The sequence below is a fragment of the Vigna unguiculata genome, chromosome 6 (genome assembly GCF_004118075.2).
Source record: "Vigna unguiculata cultivar IT97K-499-35 chromosome 6, ASM411807v1, whole genome shotgun sequence".
Classification (NCBI taxonomy): domain Eukaryota; kingdom Viridiplantae; phylum Streptophyta; class Magnoliopsida; order Fabales; family Fabaceae; genus Vigna; species Vigna unguiculata.
The window spans coordinates 12,850,820-12,868,502 of record NC_040284.1 but is presented as its reverse complement, the minus strand read 5'-3'; the positions used below and the strand labels follow the sequence as shown (position 1 = coordinate 12,868,502).

At 30.4% G+C, this 17,683-nt stretch overlaps 1 protein-coding gene, 2 non-coding genes and 1 pseudogene across 3 annotated transcripts; 2 read left to right on the top strand and 2 right to left on the bottom strand.

Moving 5' to 3' along the window:
- The first annotated feature begins 1,022 nt into the window (after nucleotides 1-1,022).
- Nucleotides 1,023-1,149, top strand: LOC114189280 (annotated as a pseudogene).
- Nucleotides 1,150-2,512: 1,363 nt separating this feature from the next.
- Nucleotides 2,513-2,673, top strand: LOC114189343. The gene has a single exon (XR_003605646.1). It is a non-coding gene; the product is annotated as a U1 spliceosomal RNA (small nuclear RNA).
- Nucleotides 2,674-8,150: 5,477 nt separating this feature from the next.
- On the bottom strand, nucleotides 8,151-10,019 carry LOC114189019 (disease resistance protein RLM3-like). The gene is made up of 4 exons (XM_028077717.1): nucleotides 9,975-10,019; nucleotides 9,275-9,769; nucleotides 9,017-9,101; nucleotides 8,151-8,926 (listed from the first exon to the last, which is right to left on the bottom strand). Exons 2-4 carry the CDS (start codon nucleotides 9,760-9,762, stop codon nucleotides 8,894-8,896), a joined length of 606 nt encoding a protein of 201 aa, XP_027933518.1. The 5' UTR covers nucleotides 9,763-9,769; nucleotides 9,975-10,019; the 3' UTR covers nucleotides 8,151-8,893.
- Nucleotides 10,020-11,604: 1,585 nt separating this feature from the next.
- On the bottom strand, nucleotides 11,605-11,763 carry LOC114189366. Its single transcript, XR_003605669.1, has one exon. It is a non-coding gene; the product is annotated as a U1 spliceosomal RNA (small nuclear RNA).
- Nucleotides 11,764-17,683: the final 5,920 nt, after the last annotated feature.

Genomic DNA, 17,683 nt, shown 5'->3' with positions numbered 1-17,683 from the left:
ATTAGTCCATAATCTTTTTAGCCTTCTATGGGGCAACAAACAACACCTTCGTTATATACTATTAATTAGTTTTTACACCTAACTGAAGTTCCATGAGTAGGAAACGATCTTCCAAACAATTCCATTTTTTCTGACATCATTTTCAAATTGCACAAAACTAACATCATTCTAAAATAAATTGATGTGAAATAAGTGCTTAGAAAAGAAAAAGAAAATGTGTTTTTTTCCCTTCCCCTTGTTAAGAATATTTATCCTTGGCAGAGTTTTTCATGAATAAGGATAATGCATGCATTTGACAAATCCAACAAAAATAATAATGTATACAACACATTGGAGACAACCCATGGGACTAGAATGAGAATGAATTCCACTTATTACTACATTAGTTTCAGTGTATCAAAATATTTTACTAGGATCTAATTCATCTAAAGTGAGTAAAATGGTATAAGCCATTTCAATCACTAATGAGAAATTTATGTATATGAATATGAATGCAGTATCAACTATTAACATTATTGATTTTTCTCTCTAAGTTGAACGAATCATTTTAGAGTATCTAGATCCATTTTTCTACAAGTAGGAAGCGAGTAAAAGTTTTGAAGATACCACAATTCTTGTCAAAAGAACTTTACGACTATGAAACTAGTCACTACTAGTACCTTGGTTTTAACCTCTCAAAAAGTTATGATTTTTAAAAATATGTGAAACCATGCAGGCATCAAAATACCTTGTTTCCTCCTACATCTTATGAATAATGTAGTATTCACTTATTATTTCTCATCAACTCAACATTCATTATTTTTTTGGCAATAACAATTTCTTGATGTATTTTGGTTGTAATTGTAATTATTTATAAAAATCGAAGGAGCTTTATACTCGTGCAAAGTAACATATGTATAAAAAAATGGTCAAGTTGGTACAAGTGGAAAGTATACAAGTGTGTAAAGTCCCACATTGTTTAAGGTATATAAAGTAATGAAAATCAAGAGATATAAAAACAGAAGTGTGTACATAGGTCCAACATACTTACTTGGACTAAGGTAGTGACTTTCATTGCACTCTTAAGGTATATTCCCTTAAGGTCTTCTAAAATGGTAGAACCTACATCATAATTTGTGGAAGTGGAGTTTGCATTTGCGCAACTCCTTCATTGTAGCTCAACATTTTCTACAAAAGCAAAAGCAAGTGAGATTACTATGCACTTTAATTGACATTATAATGTCTAAATATTATGTATTATCTATTTCAAAAGAACTTTGGCCACAATGAATACATAAAATAAAATATAGTGTGTGAATTTCAAATAAATGTTTTATCTTCTAATCTATTAGAGTGAAATGGAAGTATAAATTGGAATAAATGTATAATTAATATAGTACTAAGTGATTATCTTTTAATAACATAGATTTTTATTCATTTATTACTGATTTTATATATAAATTTTTGTTGACCTCTCAGTTTCGAGTTTATTTTATGCAAGTAATCAATATAGATAACATCATTAAAATTTAGGTTCAGGTTGAATAAAGGTACACTTAACTTTTTGAAGTTAGTTACCGAAGTAGTCCTATGAATTTGTTTAATGGTACGTAGAAGAGCAAAATGAACATTAATATATTTTTGGGATATATTCATTATTTTTACATATCTAACTCATGATATCACTTTTTTTTTATCACATTATATTATCTACAATTGATATATTCTTCTCTTATTGTTTATTTAGCCTTTTGATCTTGTGTCTATATGCTATACTCGGTACATGTTGTTTCTGGTTTGATTGGTGGAATACCGAAAATTTTATATAGGACACTTATAAGTTTTGCAACAAAATGTCAAATCATGAGTTGAAATCCACAGGTTATAAAGATTTAAAATTTGTATATTTATGTGTTTTCATTATTTAGCTTTTAGCTCTGAAATATTTCTTATTCTTCAAAATTAGTCTAGTTTATACACAATGATTGCATTTAACGTGGAAAATGTGTTTTCTTTTTCTCATGTAGATCATGAAAATCTTTTTTTAATCAAATCTAAAATCGTTATTATGAATTTAATTAAAAAAATAACCTTCAAAAGCAGGAAAAGAAGAAAGACATGCACTTTGTTTGTTGTCTATGTTGGTTTCAAATTCTCATTTCATAGAGTGCCATGTTAAGTAATTAATTATTTTACAACAAATTCAGTCATTTCTCTTTGAAATATTTAAGTTTGTAATCCCACGATAAGATTGAACTTTGCAGCTGATGTATCATAAATGAAGAATCATTTAATCATTCTATGGTACAAGTGCAAGGTCAATTTTCTCTATATTTTGTTGTTACAAGTTGGTGTTTTCAAATAGTTTATTATCCTGAGCAGGAAGTAAGGTATGTTAATGTATTTGGTGGCAGAGGTGATTAAGTTAATGAGAGGTTTGTTTTCAAAGATATTTGGAGTCCTACATCATTGAAAGAGTAGTGAGAAGTGTGGAACTTGTGGTACAAAAGAAAAGTGTGAATGGTTATACAACATACTTACCTGGACGAGATCAATGGGTGATCAAGAAGGCCCATGGTCTAGGACAGTAACTTCCATTGCACTTGGGAAGGGTGCTGCTCTAAGGTTTGCTCAAATGGCAGAGCCTATGTCATAATTTGTGGTAGAGGGGGTCTGCGTTCGCGCGACCCCTACATTCCAGTCATAAGTTTTGTTTTGTTTGTGAAATTTAGGTTTATTGCAGTTTATCTATGATCTTAAGTGTTGTGTTGTTTGTGTAGTTCACGTTTTCCCACGGTCTTTAAGTTCTTCTCTATTTTAGCATAAATATCTGTTTGTGTTGGTTCACTCTATGTATGTTGTTTTTTATCTCATTTTTGGTTGCTTATATGCTCTTCTAAGTGGGATTCTTATGTTCCTGTAGTCGCCAATTATTTCATTTGATAGTACTATCCGATTTAACTATTCATATTAAAGGTTGAAGGTTAATTTATTGTAGTATTCACATTGAGTTATTATTTTTTATTTTTTATAGTTTTTATATTTTATTAGGTAAGTTTTGTTCAATTATTAAAATCCAAAAACATTAAACCTTACAATCATACTGCATACGAGGAAGTGCATAATCTTTCTACAAAAAAAAAACTATGCCAGACAAGCATTATATATATATATATATATATATATATATATATATATATATATATATATATATATATATATATATATATATATATATATATATATATATTACACTCATGTATAAACATGTGCCATAAAGAATTCTTACCTTTTTAGTTATTTCTTGAAACACAAGGGTGGATGTGAGAGACATGTTAAATTTGTCATTATATCATAATCGGCTTATTTATGATTTATTTATATAATCCTACAATTATGGTATATTAGAGGTGCAAATGTAGGAGATAACTATTTAAAACTTGATTTTTTTCTAATAATGTTATAGAAAAGAAAAAAGTGAATTCTGGAGTCAGTCGAATAGTTAATAAATATTTTTTAGAATTTTAAAAATTTAAAATAACATTTCAAATAATTTTTGGCGGTTTTTAATTATGAAAATATGATATATTTTGTGGCCATTTTTAACAGTAAAAATATGACATTTCATATGTAGGATTTTAACCGTAAAAATATGACATATTTTGTGGTGGCTTTTTATTATCAAAATATGATATATTTTTTGTCGATTTTTAACCTTTAAAATATGATATATTTTGTGGCGGTTTTTAACCGTTAAAATATGATAAAATATATTCAAATTAGACTACATTTTGTAGCAATTTTTAACCGTTGTTATTTTTTTTCCTTTTCTGACAACAATACCCGTAGTTAGAATATTTTTGTCATAAACTATTTTTTATTTTTGTAACTGTGATGGATAACTTTTATTTTGACCATAAAAAATTTCATTTGTTTTTTGTATTGATAGTCTTCTCTTGTTATTTCAAAATTATTTTAATAAATACTAATTTTATATATGATAAGATGTATAAAACAAATGTTTTTCTCAGAAAATTAAATTAACGCAATAATATTGATATATGTTTACATTATCATCTCATATTGTTCATTTTGTAAAACTATCCATCTAGTCACTCGCACATCGTTATATTCTAAATGGCATGAGTTATAAAAAAAAAATACTAAAATCTTAAAAAATAAAAAGGACTTCAAATTTTAAAAATATCTACATACAAATAACCTTTTTTTTAATAAATAACTACATAATCCTAATTTCCGATTGAATGAAAACACATTGAATTATATTGCTTGTTTGAATTTTGTAGAAAATTAAATATTTTAAAAATTAAATTAATTTTGCAGGTTTAATTAAAGGGGTCATATTAAAACAAAACTAAATCTAGTTTCATAGAACATTTCTTATTTAGTTTTTTCATAACTTTTCTTGATAAAATATGATGACAGTTCCTTTATTCTTTTTTTTTCAAAAGTTGTATTTCTTAGTGTCGTGTCATGAACACAATGATGACACACTGGAGTTGTGTTGACTAAACACAACTTCACCTTAGGGAGTCATAAGTCGTGTCATGCAACAACGACTTACTCATGTACATAATGTTTTCAAAACTGGCCCATTTGGATAATATCCCATTAAAATTGTACCACTATGACAAACTTATCCCATTTACTATCACCTAGTCTAATTTATTCATAATCTCTTTGCTTTCTGCCTTAATAAAGTAAGTGTAAATTATTTTGTTATTTAGACCGATTGTATGATTGAGAGATGGTAAATTTGGGCCGGTTGTGACAATTTAATTCATGATTACATGACAATGCAAGACGTCATGAGTATCCAATTCAATGCATAAATCTAGAATTGAGTGTAGAATAGTTTATGTCAAAATTGTAAAGTTGATGAATTGATCATGTCTGATATATTGTGAAATGTGCCAGTCTAGTAATTCTGGTCATGTAAAATAGTTTATATTGCGTGATGACCATATAAAATACTTTTATGTTTTGCATATTTCCTCCAATTTAGAGTACTTTTATGTTTTTTTCTCTATAAAACTTTATTGTGTAACTTGTGAGGAGTACGATAATACACAATTCATATACTATGTAGTTGTTTCGCTTATATATAAAATTTCAAAAACTTTAATATAACATTTATGGTTTTAAGATTTTATAATTTTATAAAATAATTCTTTTACACTGAAATAAAATTAATGCACTAGTATTGATATATTGTTTACATTATCATCTCATATTGTGAATTTCGTAAAAGTTTCAAGCATAGTTGTTCACACTACGTTATACTCTAAATGGCGTCAATTATAAAAAAGATATTGAAATCTCAAAAAATAGAAAAGACTTTTCAAATTTGAAAAATATCAACAACCATCAAATAGTTTTTTTAATAAAGAATTACATAATCCTGATTTCTTATTGTTAATGAGATTACGTTGGAGCAAGGTCAATCATTGTTGGATCCACATAAATATTTTTTTAACAAAAAATATAAAAAAAATTTGTTGATTTTTGGAGAAAAAAATATTTTAACAACTAAATTAATTTTGCAAGTTTAATTAAAAGGGACCATCTTAGAATTTGGTTCCTATATTTGTTTTTAGTTTCAGTTTAGTTCCAATTTTTGTAAAAATGAAGCAATATTGTCTCTCCATAAATTGACACTCAATTTACTTTTTGTATAAATCTTATGATGACATTCTTACTAAAATTGACATTTTTATTAAATATTTGTAGAAATATTTTTAAACAAGCTTGTAGTGTGTATGTGTATGCAAGATTCTTGGGGATGTTTTCCTGGTGGAATATCACACCATCTTTGACTACACAAATCTCCAAGTTGGGTTTGTTGAAGTTATGTTGCAAAATAAGCTTCGAATACACTACAAGAGGAGTTTCAAGGTAGTGATGAGATATATAATGTTAAACTTCATAAGAGAAGAGTTTTAATTAATAGCAATGAAAGAATATTAGACCATTAAAGACTACTATTCTAGGTAGTTAGATAAGAGCCTATGGAGAAAATATTCTTGACAAAAAGATCGTTAAGAAAATTTTAATTTCTATTTCCTAGAAATATAATGCAACCGCAACCGCAATTGAACAAAAAGAAGATTTGGCTACACTGTTAGTAACACAACTTATGGGCTATCTTGAAACTTATGAACAAAGAATGAAAATTTGTGAAGAAGACTTAGCCGAAAATGCCTTCAATCAAAACTAAAATTATCGTCTCGGAAAAAAAATATGAAGGAAATAAAATTAGAGGAGAAATTTCTAGAAATAAAAAAAATTCTAGAAGCTTATCTATGACCTGTCAAGGAAAATATCCTCCACGTGGCATTTGTCAAAAGACAAGTCACTTGGAAAAATGGTCGACACCTCAATGTCAACACTACAAGAAATTTGGACACATGGAGAAAATTTGTTGCAACAAAAATCAACAAGCAATTTTTTCTAAATAAGAAGATAAATAGCAATATCTTTTTTATGCACGATACTCTAACAATCAAAAGGGAGATGGTTCTTGAATAGTGGGTGCAGTAATCACATGATTAATGATCCAGGCATCTATAAAGAAATTAATAACTCTATCAGAGTTCAAGTACGATTGGGGAATGGCACGATGGTGGAGTCAAAAGGCAAAGGCACTATCATGGTGGAGACTAAGGAAGGAACGACACTCATTAATGATGTCATACTAGTACCCAAGCTTAAAGAAAATCTCTTAGCATTGGCTAACTGATGGAGAAAATTTGCTACATACATGTTCCTAATTAAAGAAGCCACAAGCTTGAAGACAATTAAGACTATATGAAGAATGTTCTTGGGATATAGTACACAATCAAAAGGTTAGTCGAGATGTTGAGGTTCATGAAAATGCTTCTTGGAATTGGAAGAAGAAAAAATTGTTAAAAGCAACATTTTAGTTTGAGTACAACAATCTTAAGAAAAAAAAAACTCAAGAAGAGACTAAATATTTAGGTACACTTTCTCCACCTCCATAACAACAACAACAACAAGATTCTTCACTAGAGTCCACTCCAAGACTTCTAAGATCTTTGGTAGACATATACGAAACTTGCAATATAGTAATGATTAAACCTAACTGTTGTGAAATAGCATCAAAGCAAGATGTATGGGTTAAGGATATGGAATAAGAGATTAAAATAATTGAGAAGAATAACACTTAGGAGTTCGTAAATTGTCCTCATGGAAAAGACATTATTGGAGTGAAATGGATATATGAAAAAAAATGTTCAATCTTGATGGACCTATACAAAAGAACAAGGAAAGATTAATCGTTAAAGGCTACTCATAACAACCAAAAATCGACTACAATGAGACATTTTCTTTAATTTCTCGCTTAGATACAATTAGAGTTTTAATAGCTCTTATAACACAAAAAGGATGAACATGAACTGGATGTCAAATCAGTCTTTCTAAATGGAGTGCTCGAAGAAGAGATTTATGTTGAACGACCATAAGGCTTCATCAACAAAAGGAAATGATGAACGAGTTTAAAGAAGACATGGTGAAGACATTTGAGATGACCGACCTTAGCATGATAAACTATTTCCTCAGTATAGAGGTGAAGCAACAAAAAGAAGATATATTTATCTCTCAAAAGAAATATATTGAAGCTCTATTGAAAAAGTTCAAGATGTATGATTGTGTAAACCTGACACTACTCCATTGATAGTAAATGAAAAGCTACACAAAGATGATGCAGCACAAGATGCAGATGCATCACACTACATGAGTTTAATTGGAAGTCTCTTATATCTCAGCCATATGGCCAAAAATTATGTATGCTACAACTCTGTCAAGATTCATGCAAAAGCCAAGTCAGATTCATTAGGAGTAGGAAATAGAAGTTTAAGATATCTGTAAGGCACAAAGTAGTTTGGTATATGATACAAAACTATGACTAACTCAAGAATGATCGGCTACGCCAATATCGAGCATCAAAGAAGCAAGTAATTGTGGCACAACCAACAACAGAAGCAGAGTAAGTATGTAATAGCTACTGAAACCACGAGTCAAGCAATATGGTTACGAAGAATACTTGAAGAAATGGGTGAACCATAAGATGGACCGACTATTATCTATTGCAACAACAAATGACAATAGCAATAGCTAAAAATTCAGTCCATTTTCAAAAAACAAACACATAACCATTAAATATCCCTTCATTCGAGATGAAGAGGCAACTCAACAAATTCAACTCTAGTATTGCACAACAGAAGATCAAGTTGCAGAAATATTTATGAAAGTGCTACCAAGAACAAAGTTTGAACAACTACAAACTATTTCCACTAGTAGTTCTATTTCTACAATGGTGAGACCCCATTAATTCCAACTAAAATAGAGAATCTGATGGAAAAGAGGCATTGGAAAGTGCATTCCTAGCATTCCCCTGCTAAAAAAAAATGTAAAAATATAATAGAGCATTCTATACCTGAAGCATAGTCTTTTAAGATAGATTAGACCTACTAGGGAGGTCAGATAAATATGTACACCAGGTTCATCTTGCTCAATCCATTCAGTCTCATCGGAACCAAGAACATGTAACCTCATGTCCATATCCTTCAACTATTCAGTGCAAGAAACAAAGACATGTAAGATTAGCCAGACCAGTTCTCATACATCCACACTATATACTCAAGAAATAACTAAAGAAAGCATCACTAGGGATAAAATGTACTTGAATAAGGGTTTTCTCTAGATATAGTTAGGTTATTTTAAATGAAAAAACAAAAATAGATGTTACCAATCCTCTATCTGTGTACGTGAGAGATTGTAGCTCTTGTAGGAATATAGTTTCTACCTGAGAAGTAAATGACTTGATCACTTTCTCTACTGCTTTGCATTTGGCACTTTCTTCAATTGCAATTGCTTAAAGCTGGGGTTTCCGTGTAAGGTTTTCCACCTGAAGGGAGACAAAAAATTCACCAGCCTCACTACAAATGAATGAACACGAGATTTCATCAATCTGTTTATGGTGTTCCTCGATTCTTACCCATCCTTTACATTGGTTTTTGCATCTAGGAGGCAATTTTTCCAAAACATCTTCAACAATGTCCTTAAGTAATTCAGAGTCAGTCCTAGCATATGAAAAAGGAAAACAAAGAATTACATCATGAAAACATAACTACACAACTATCATGAAAGGTGTTGCACCACAACAGTATGCTTAATCTAGAAAGGAATTAGGTAAACATAATCCAACACAAAATAATGTCCGACTAATTTGCACACTCTCAATTCATTTTGTTACCTATAATTTTGAGAGCTCCATCCAGCTAAGTTGGATGCTTGAGTGAGAGCAGTTTTCCATTTTATGCAGTTAGGTTCTCCTTCATGTTTTACAAAGCTCTCCATAAACCTCCCAGTTTGGTTCCTGACGTGGGATGGATCTGTGTTGTAGAACACTGGTATTACAATCTGTCCCAACTCTTTCTTGCAATCCATAATCTTTATGAGTTCATTCAAGCACCACTTTGAGGAAGCAAAATTCTCTGAAAACACAACAATAGATACACGAGAATCTTCAATGGCTTTCATCAGTGCTGCTGAGATTTCATCACCCTTTTCAATATCTTCATCTACATAGGTTTCCACTTTCTTTTGCACCAAAGCCTCATAAAGATGGGTGCTGAAGTTCCTGCGTTTGTCTTTACCTCGATAGCTTATAAAAACATCATATTTTTTTGTACAAGAGTTAGAGGAAGAAGAAACAACACTCATAATTCTCTGCTCAACCATCTTGCACCTACAATGAGTATAACACTACAATTGAAGAGATAGAAAATGCTTTTATATTTCCCTTTGTTCTTGACACTTCTCCTCAACATGAGCATAGATAGAAGAGAAAACCAGAAGATACCAAATTAACCATATCCATTATTTCTATTCAGAGGTAAAATTGAAAATAGATCACAGTTCTTATGGGAGAGAATGAAACAAAGATTCTTTACCTGAGCACAAGAAATTCTGAGATGCAAGAGAGAATAACTAGACTCTTTTACAATAATTAAACAACTAGAAAAATGAATGTAAATAAAATGTCCATGTGATGCAAATTTCTAAGAAGTATCGTAAAAGGGTTCCAAGTGGGGTCCATTGGTTCAACATTGCTTTGAGAAAGTGTTTCATGTCTCTTCACTTTTGACCAGCACAAGCTTGAGTATGCAATATTCCTGCTGTGAATAAAATTTAGGACTGTTTATACGAAGAGCTATTTATATCTAAATTATATATAAAAAATACAAGATGATACATTTATTCTAACAAATAATATAGTAATATTTTATCTAAATTATTTATTTATTTATTTAATCACATTAAATATCTAATGTAATAATTAAATATTAACTTTTTTAACAAAAATTATACAACAGTAAACATTTTTCTTAATTCATTCATTCTACTCTAATAAACTCCTCTTAATTTTATTATAGAGCTCAAACTTGTTATTAACGCTGTGAAACGCCTTCTTAGTCGGTAAAATGTTTTGCATTGATAATACAAGGTAACATTAACAAATGAAATCAATTAATATTGATTTATTTCCTTATTATTCAATTTATGATAATCTTAGAATCATGAACAAATGAACTAAAATTATAAAATACTTGTTTTTCATTATCTTTATCTCTTCCGTTTGCTTCGTACAAGAAAGCCAACAATAACTATGCTTTATGTAGAGTTGTACAACCGTAAAAAAAAGACAGTAGTTGCACTAAAACAATGTGCATGAAAAGCAGTTCCTAACCATCAATAAAATTGTATTACATGCACTACACTATTTGTTTCTACAATTGGAGCATAAAAAATGTTCTTCTTGATGCAAATCTTGGTTTAATCACGAGGTTCACGACAACATTATCACTTATGGTGAAGTTCTCATCTCTTTGGTTGCAGAAAGAAGTTGTTCCCTCTCTCTTTCAGAGCCTCTGATTTCTTTACATTCCCATTCAACAATTTCTTTGCTACTACTATTAATCACCTTCAACCATGTTGTTGTTGTGTTGTGGCATAATATAGTGGAAACACACCCACCCTCTTTTATCATCCTTTCGGTGCCAAAAGTGCATTCATGTTCAAACACAAATGTTATGTCCCTAAGCAATTCAGGATCGGTCCTACCATATTAAAAGGGAAACAAAGGAAGACAATGATTCTTTACTTCACAAAACAGAATAGTTATACAACCATTGTAGTGTTCCTGTTTTTTGTCTTCAGAAATTCACACGTTTTCCTAGATAGTGTGATCCAAGTTTCATGTAACTATGCTTGTCGAACTTTTCACCATGCAAAAGGTTAGGGTATATGCTTTTTTTTATCCCGTTGGATATGTTTTTTCGTAAAAATCGATTCTTTTACAATATTAATCTCAACAAATTATGGTATGAATTTAAAGTGGCAACTACAAAAACATCCCTATTGGAAAAGCATACAGCAAAATAAAATTGCCAACCAGATAAATTAACATCACAAGTACCTAAACAGAAACTTCTGCTAAACCTAAATAATCTCAAATAAATGGAAAAACGCGTAGGCTACAAAGCCCAAATGACTGACAAAAGCAAAACTTAGGACTGAAATGCAAGGGCCGCGCAAACGCAGCTTCCTCTGCCACAAATTATGACGTAGGCTCTGCCACTTGGGCAGACCTCAGAACAGCACCTCCTCAAGTGCAATGAAAGTCACTGTCCTAAACCATAAGCCTTCTTGATCATCTAGTGATCCTGTTCAGGTAAGTATGTTTTATAACTGTCACACTTTTATTTTGTACCACAACTTCCACATTTCTAACTACTCTTTTAAAGATGTGGGGCTTATATATCTTTGAAAACAGACGTCTCTGATAACTTAACCTCTGCCACCAAATACATTAACATAAGTTGCTTTCTAATCGGAATAATAAATATAGAAAAAATTAACCTTGCACTTGGTAACAGAATGATTATTCATTTAGGATACATCAGGTGCAAAGTGAAATCTTATCGTGGGATTACACACTTAAAAACTTCAATATTTGAAAGAGAAATCCCTCACTTTGTTGTAAAACAATTAATTACTTAACACAACACTATGTGAAATGAGAATATGAAACCAACATAGACAACAAACAAAGTGCAATGTCTTTCTTCTTTTTCCTGTATCCGAAGGTTAAATTTTTAATTAAATTCAGAATAACTAATTCAGATTTGGTTCAAAAAAATTAGATTTCCATGAGCTACATGAGATAAACAAAACACTTTTTCCACGTTAAACTAGACTAATTTTGAAGAATAAGAAGTATTTCAAAGCTCAAAGCTAAATAATGAAAACACATAAATATAATACTTTAATATCTTCGTAACTTCTGGATTTGACATTTTCTTTAAAACTCATGATTGGCCCAAGGGTGTTCGGCCAGAGTGATTGGTCATGGTGTTCGGTCAAGGTGATCAGCCCAAGGATGTTCAACTAGGGTGATCAACCAAGGTGATGCCCCAAGTGTGTTCGGCCAAGGTGATCGGTCACGATGATTGGCCCAAAGGTGTTTGACAAGGGTGATCAGTAGGGTTATTTATGAGCGCAGCTTTGGCGTGTTTGCAAGCTCAAAATCTAAACCCATCCAATGCTTCTCACTATAGGCTTGTGGTCTGCCCACCTAACCCGTCCTGCTTTGCCACCCCTACGACAACATACACATGTTTACTAGTTAGACCAATGTAGTCTGTAGTGAGGATGTCATTAATTGGGGTTTGTTTAAGGAAGGTGTTTAGTCTATGGTAAGCAAGAGTTGTGAAGAGTCTTTCTTTTACTCTATGTTAATTGGTACAATTTATTTCTGGTTTGATTGGGTGGAGAACCAAAGACTTTATATAGGGCACGTACAAGTTTTAAACAAAATGTCAAGTCATGAGGTCCTATGGTCTATTACAGAACGCAGCCCTTATATTTCAGTCTTGAGTTTTGTTTTGTCTGTGAAATGTGAAATTCATGTTTAGACGTTGTCCTTGTATTACAGTCTTAAGTTCTAGTTTTTTGTTTTTATTGTTACTTCTTAGTTGCTTATTGTTCCTGTAGTTGCCAATTATGACTTTTGACAGTATTTTCTAATTTAACTGTGCAAAATCTTTCTACAACGAAGAAAAATGATGCCAGACAAATATTTTAGGTAGAACATACAACTGTCTTGAGTGTCTTGGGAAAAGTTGAAGTTTATGTTTCGTTTTGGTACAGCTTTGAGGCTAGTGTAGTTTATGTTTTGTTTTGTTACGTTAAGAAAATACTCAAACTGATACTAGAAAATTTTGAAAATATATAAGATTAAAAGTAATAAACATTAAAAGAACTATTTTTTTTTTCGTAATAGTTACTTTCTTATACACATCAGAAGTAATACACATTAAAATGCTCCAATATTGTACAAAAAATCATTTTACTTTCGATTCCAAAAAAGAAAAAAGAAATTTTACTTTTGAATTGATTTTATTTAAGAATTCAATGCTCATCGTAATAATTAATTTAAACTTATTTATAAATTAAAAATTATTAGTAACTAATTTCTTGCAATCCATAATCTTTATGAGTTCACTCAAGCACCACTTTGAGGAACCATAATTCTTTGAAAACACAACAATAGATGCACGAGAATTCGATGGCTTTCATGAGTGCTGCTGAGATTTCATCACACTTTTCAATATCTTCATCTTCACAGGTTTCCACTTGCTTTTGCATCAAAGCCTCATAAAGATGGCTGCTGAAGTTCCTGCGTGTGTCTTTACCTTGATAGCTTATAAAAACATCACATTCTTTTGTACTAGACTCAGAGGAAGAAGGAACAACACTCATAATTTTCTGCTCAACCATCTCGCACCTGCAATTAGTATAATAGTACAATTGAAGAGATAACAAATGTTTTTATATTTCACTTTGTTCTATTCAGAGGTAAAATTGAAAACAGATCACAGTTCTTATGGGAGAGATTGAAACACAGATTTTTTACTTGAGCACACTCTTTTACAAGCATTAAAGAAGAACTAGAAAAATGAATGTAAATAAAGTGACCATGGGATGCAAATTTCTGAGAAGTATCATAAAAGGGTTCCAAGTGGGATCCATTGGTCCAACATGCCTTTGAAAGAGTGTTTCATGTCTCTTCACTTTTTGACCCGGCACAGAGTATTCTATATTCCTTCTGTGAATAAAATTTAGGATTGTTTAATGTAGAGTTATTTTATATCTAAATTATATAAAGAAATACAAGATAATATATTAATTCTAACTAATAATGTACTAATATTTTATCTAAATTATTTTTATTTATTTGATCACATTAAATTATCTAATGTAATAATTAAATATTGATATGTTTTTAACAAATATTATACAACAGTACAAATATTCAATCTACTTTAATAAACTCCTTTTAATTTTATTATACAGCTCTAACTTGTTATTAACGCTGAGAAACCCCTTCTTAAATAATAATTAATTTTACACAAGTATTTAATTATATCTAATATTCATTAAGGTATTTAGTTTCTTAAATTAAAATACATAACAAATATCTTGTCAACTAAAAAGGTAAAAAAAAAAATATTCATCTTCTTTTTCAGAATTTTCAACATGCTGTAGCATTTAACTGATCAATCTCCTCTTTGCTGTCATTGTACCAAAAGAACCATTGGTATTGCCTTGAAACTGAAAATTGTGAGTATGTCGTCCGATAAATTCTATTTTATTTTTCTTGTACTGGTCAAAGATATACATTCTGGTTCTAAACTCAGAATTAGATAGGATCATTACGTACTTGTAAGCAAAAACAATACCATATGTTGAAGAATATATTGTGTGGAAAGGATATTATATTACTTGTGGTTGTACCTGTGGAATTGTACATTATGGTGAGTATTAAACTCTATTATAAAATCAATTCAAAAGTAAAATTTCTTTTTCTTTTTTTTTTCAGTCTAAAGTAAAATGATTTTTTGGTACAGTATTGGACCACTTTAACGTGTATTACTTTTAATGTATGTAACAAAGTAGACGAGCTTCAACTTTTCCCTTCCAAGACATTCAATACATTTGTATTTTCTTCCTAAAATACTGTCTCACATCAATTTCTTTCCCTTGTAGAAATTTTTTGCAATCCTCACATCCAACATTATTGTAAGGTTTAATAAGTTTTGGATTTTAATAATTGAACAAATTTTACCAAATAAATTATAGAAACTAAATAAAAACTATAAAAACACTCAATGTGAAGTCACACCAAAAGAAACATGAGAATTCCAAATACAAGAGCATAGAACAATAAAAAATAAACATCATAAAAAGTAGAATGGAAACAACATATAAAACCTTAAACTTACACAAAGAAAACATGATTGTGCAATTATGGGCTGCAATCAAACTTAAATTATACAATATAACAATACCATAAGAGTTACACTTGAACAAGAACTATATAGACAAACAACTTAAGATCGGAATGTAGGACCCCACTGTCCTAATCATGGACCTTCTTGATTACCCATTGATCTTGTCCAAGCAAGTATGTTACGTATCCATACACACTTTTGTTTTGTAGCACAACTTCCACACTACTCACTACTCTTTCACCCATGTGGAACTTGAAATATCTTTGAAAACAAACCTCGATAACTTAATCACTTCTGACACCAATTACATTAGCATACTATGCTTTCAGCTCAGAATAATAAATTATTTGAAAATACCAACTTATAATAGCAACATACAGAGAAAATGAACTATAATGGCTTGCACAGAATGATTGTTAATTCAAGACACATCATCATCAAAGTGCAGTCCTATAGTAGGATTACAAACTCAAAAACTTAAATATTTGAAAGAAAAATGACTGAAGTTGTTGTAAATTAATCAATTAATATACCCATGTAGTGAAAACATGAAAGATATCCCATATAGTGTGTTGTGTGTTAAAGTTGTACAACCATCAATAGAAGACCGTATTTGTAGTAAAAAATTGTGCATGAAAAGCAATTTCTAACCATGATAAAATTGTATTACATGCCCTATAGAATATTTGTTTTTCCACTTGGAGTATTGAAAATGTGGTTCTTGATGCAAGTCTTGGTTCAATCATGAGGTTCACAAGGTTATCACTTATGGTGAAGTTCTCATCTCTTTGGTTGTAGAGAGAAGTTGTTCCCCGTCTTTCATTTTCATTATTAGAGCCTCTAACTCTAATTTCTCTGCATTCCCATTCAAAGATTTCTTTGCCATTGCTACTAATAAACTTCAACCCTGTTGTTGTGGCATATTTGGAAACACCTCCCACTCTTTCATCATCCTTTGGTGCCAAATTCACGTTAAAACACAAAATCGCGACAGAACGGCGAACTAAAAATTAAAATATAAAGAAAAGAGGTTTGGAGTCGTCACCATAGTTTATTCTAGAAAATTACAGAAAAACTAAAAAGATAAGACAAAGTCTACTAAAAACATAGATTTTGGGTCCGGAAGTCGGTTACGCATGGAGAAGATATTAGCACCCACAGCGTCCGTCATAAGACGGTACCTTTAATTAAATATGCAAAAAGATGTGGTTTTCAAAATATTTAATTTTTCCCAAAAGTAACAATAAAAGGATGTACAAGGGAAACAAAAATAATTTTTTTTTTGTTATTTGGGCCCGACGAGGATTAATCATCGCTCCTACGTATCTCTATGTGAATGGGGAATTAGGGTCACGTAGTTCTTTAGAATCTTTTAGAAATTGTTGATTTGATATTTTTTATTTTTTAATAATTTTGAAAACATTTTTATGTTTTTTGATATTTTTAATTATTTGAAATTGAGTGTTACACGACGCGAGCGGCCAAACAGACACTAAGATTAAACAAAGAAAACAATTTCTTTTATCTTTATTTCTTTATATTTCTTTTGATATATTTTCTAGAAAAATAAATTTAAAAATTCGTGTCACCCGGCACGAGCAATCAGACGGACACTAAAAGAAATGAAGAGAAATATTTTTTTATGATTAAAAAATATATAATGAAAAATGAAAATAATAAATAAAAATAATTAGAAATTGGCAATGACCTACCTTTAAAAGTTTTCGATATATGTTCTCTTCTATATCAATTTCACCCTCTCGTTTTCCCAACAAAGGTAAAAAGGAGGTGTATTTATGTGGGTGGTAATGGAAGAGAAAGAGGAAGTGTAGCAAATATTTTCTTTTGATTTCCTACCTCTTTCAATATGTTGAAAGAGAGATAAAAAAGGAGGTGTGTAAGTGTAGATAATATATTTTTTTCTTCTCTTTTCATGGAACAAACTGTTTATTTATAATCACAAATTGCAATATCAATACAATCCTAGCCTTAATTGTACTGAACAATATAAGAAAGAAATTGGTCATGATAGTAGCACATTATAAGAATCATAGCAAATTAGAGCACAATATCAAATAAGATCGGTAATATTGATTCTATAACCATTAACAAATCATAGCACAAAATCAATCCCAATTAGTAATATTGATTATAACCATTTGAAGAAAATATTTCTTTTAATTATTAGAACAATATCACTACTTTCTCTATCAAGAGCAAAGGGTAGAAAATAATGTTGAGTTATTGGGCTCATGAAAAGGAGTGTGATAATAATAACAAATTGGGTTCTTCCTTCTTTTTTCCTT

Excerpts from the sequence above, each read along its gene's own strand:
- LOC114189019 (XM_028077717.1), bottom strand. The coding sequence starts at position 9,762 with ATGGTTGAGCAGAGAATTATGAGTGTTGTTTCTTCTTCCTCTAACTCT. Across the intron at positions 9,102-9,274 it reads TGGAGCTCTCAAAATTATAG|GACTGACTCTGAATTACTTA; the intron begins GTAACAAAATGA and ends TTCATATGCTAG. Across the intron at positions 8,927-9,016 it reads AAAACCAATGTAAAGGATGG|GTGGAAAACCTTACACGGAA; the intron begins GTAAGAATCGAG and ends GTCTCCCTTCAG.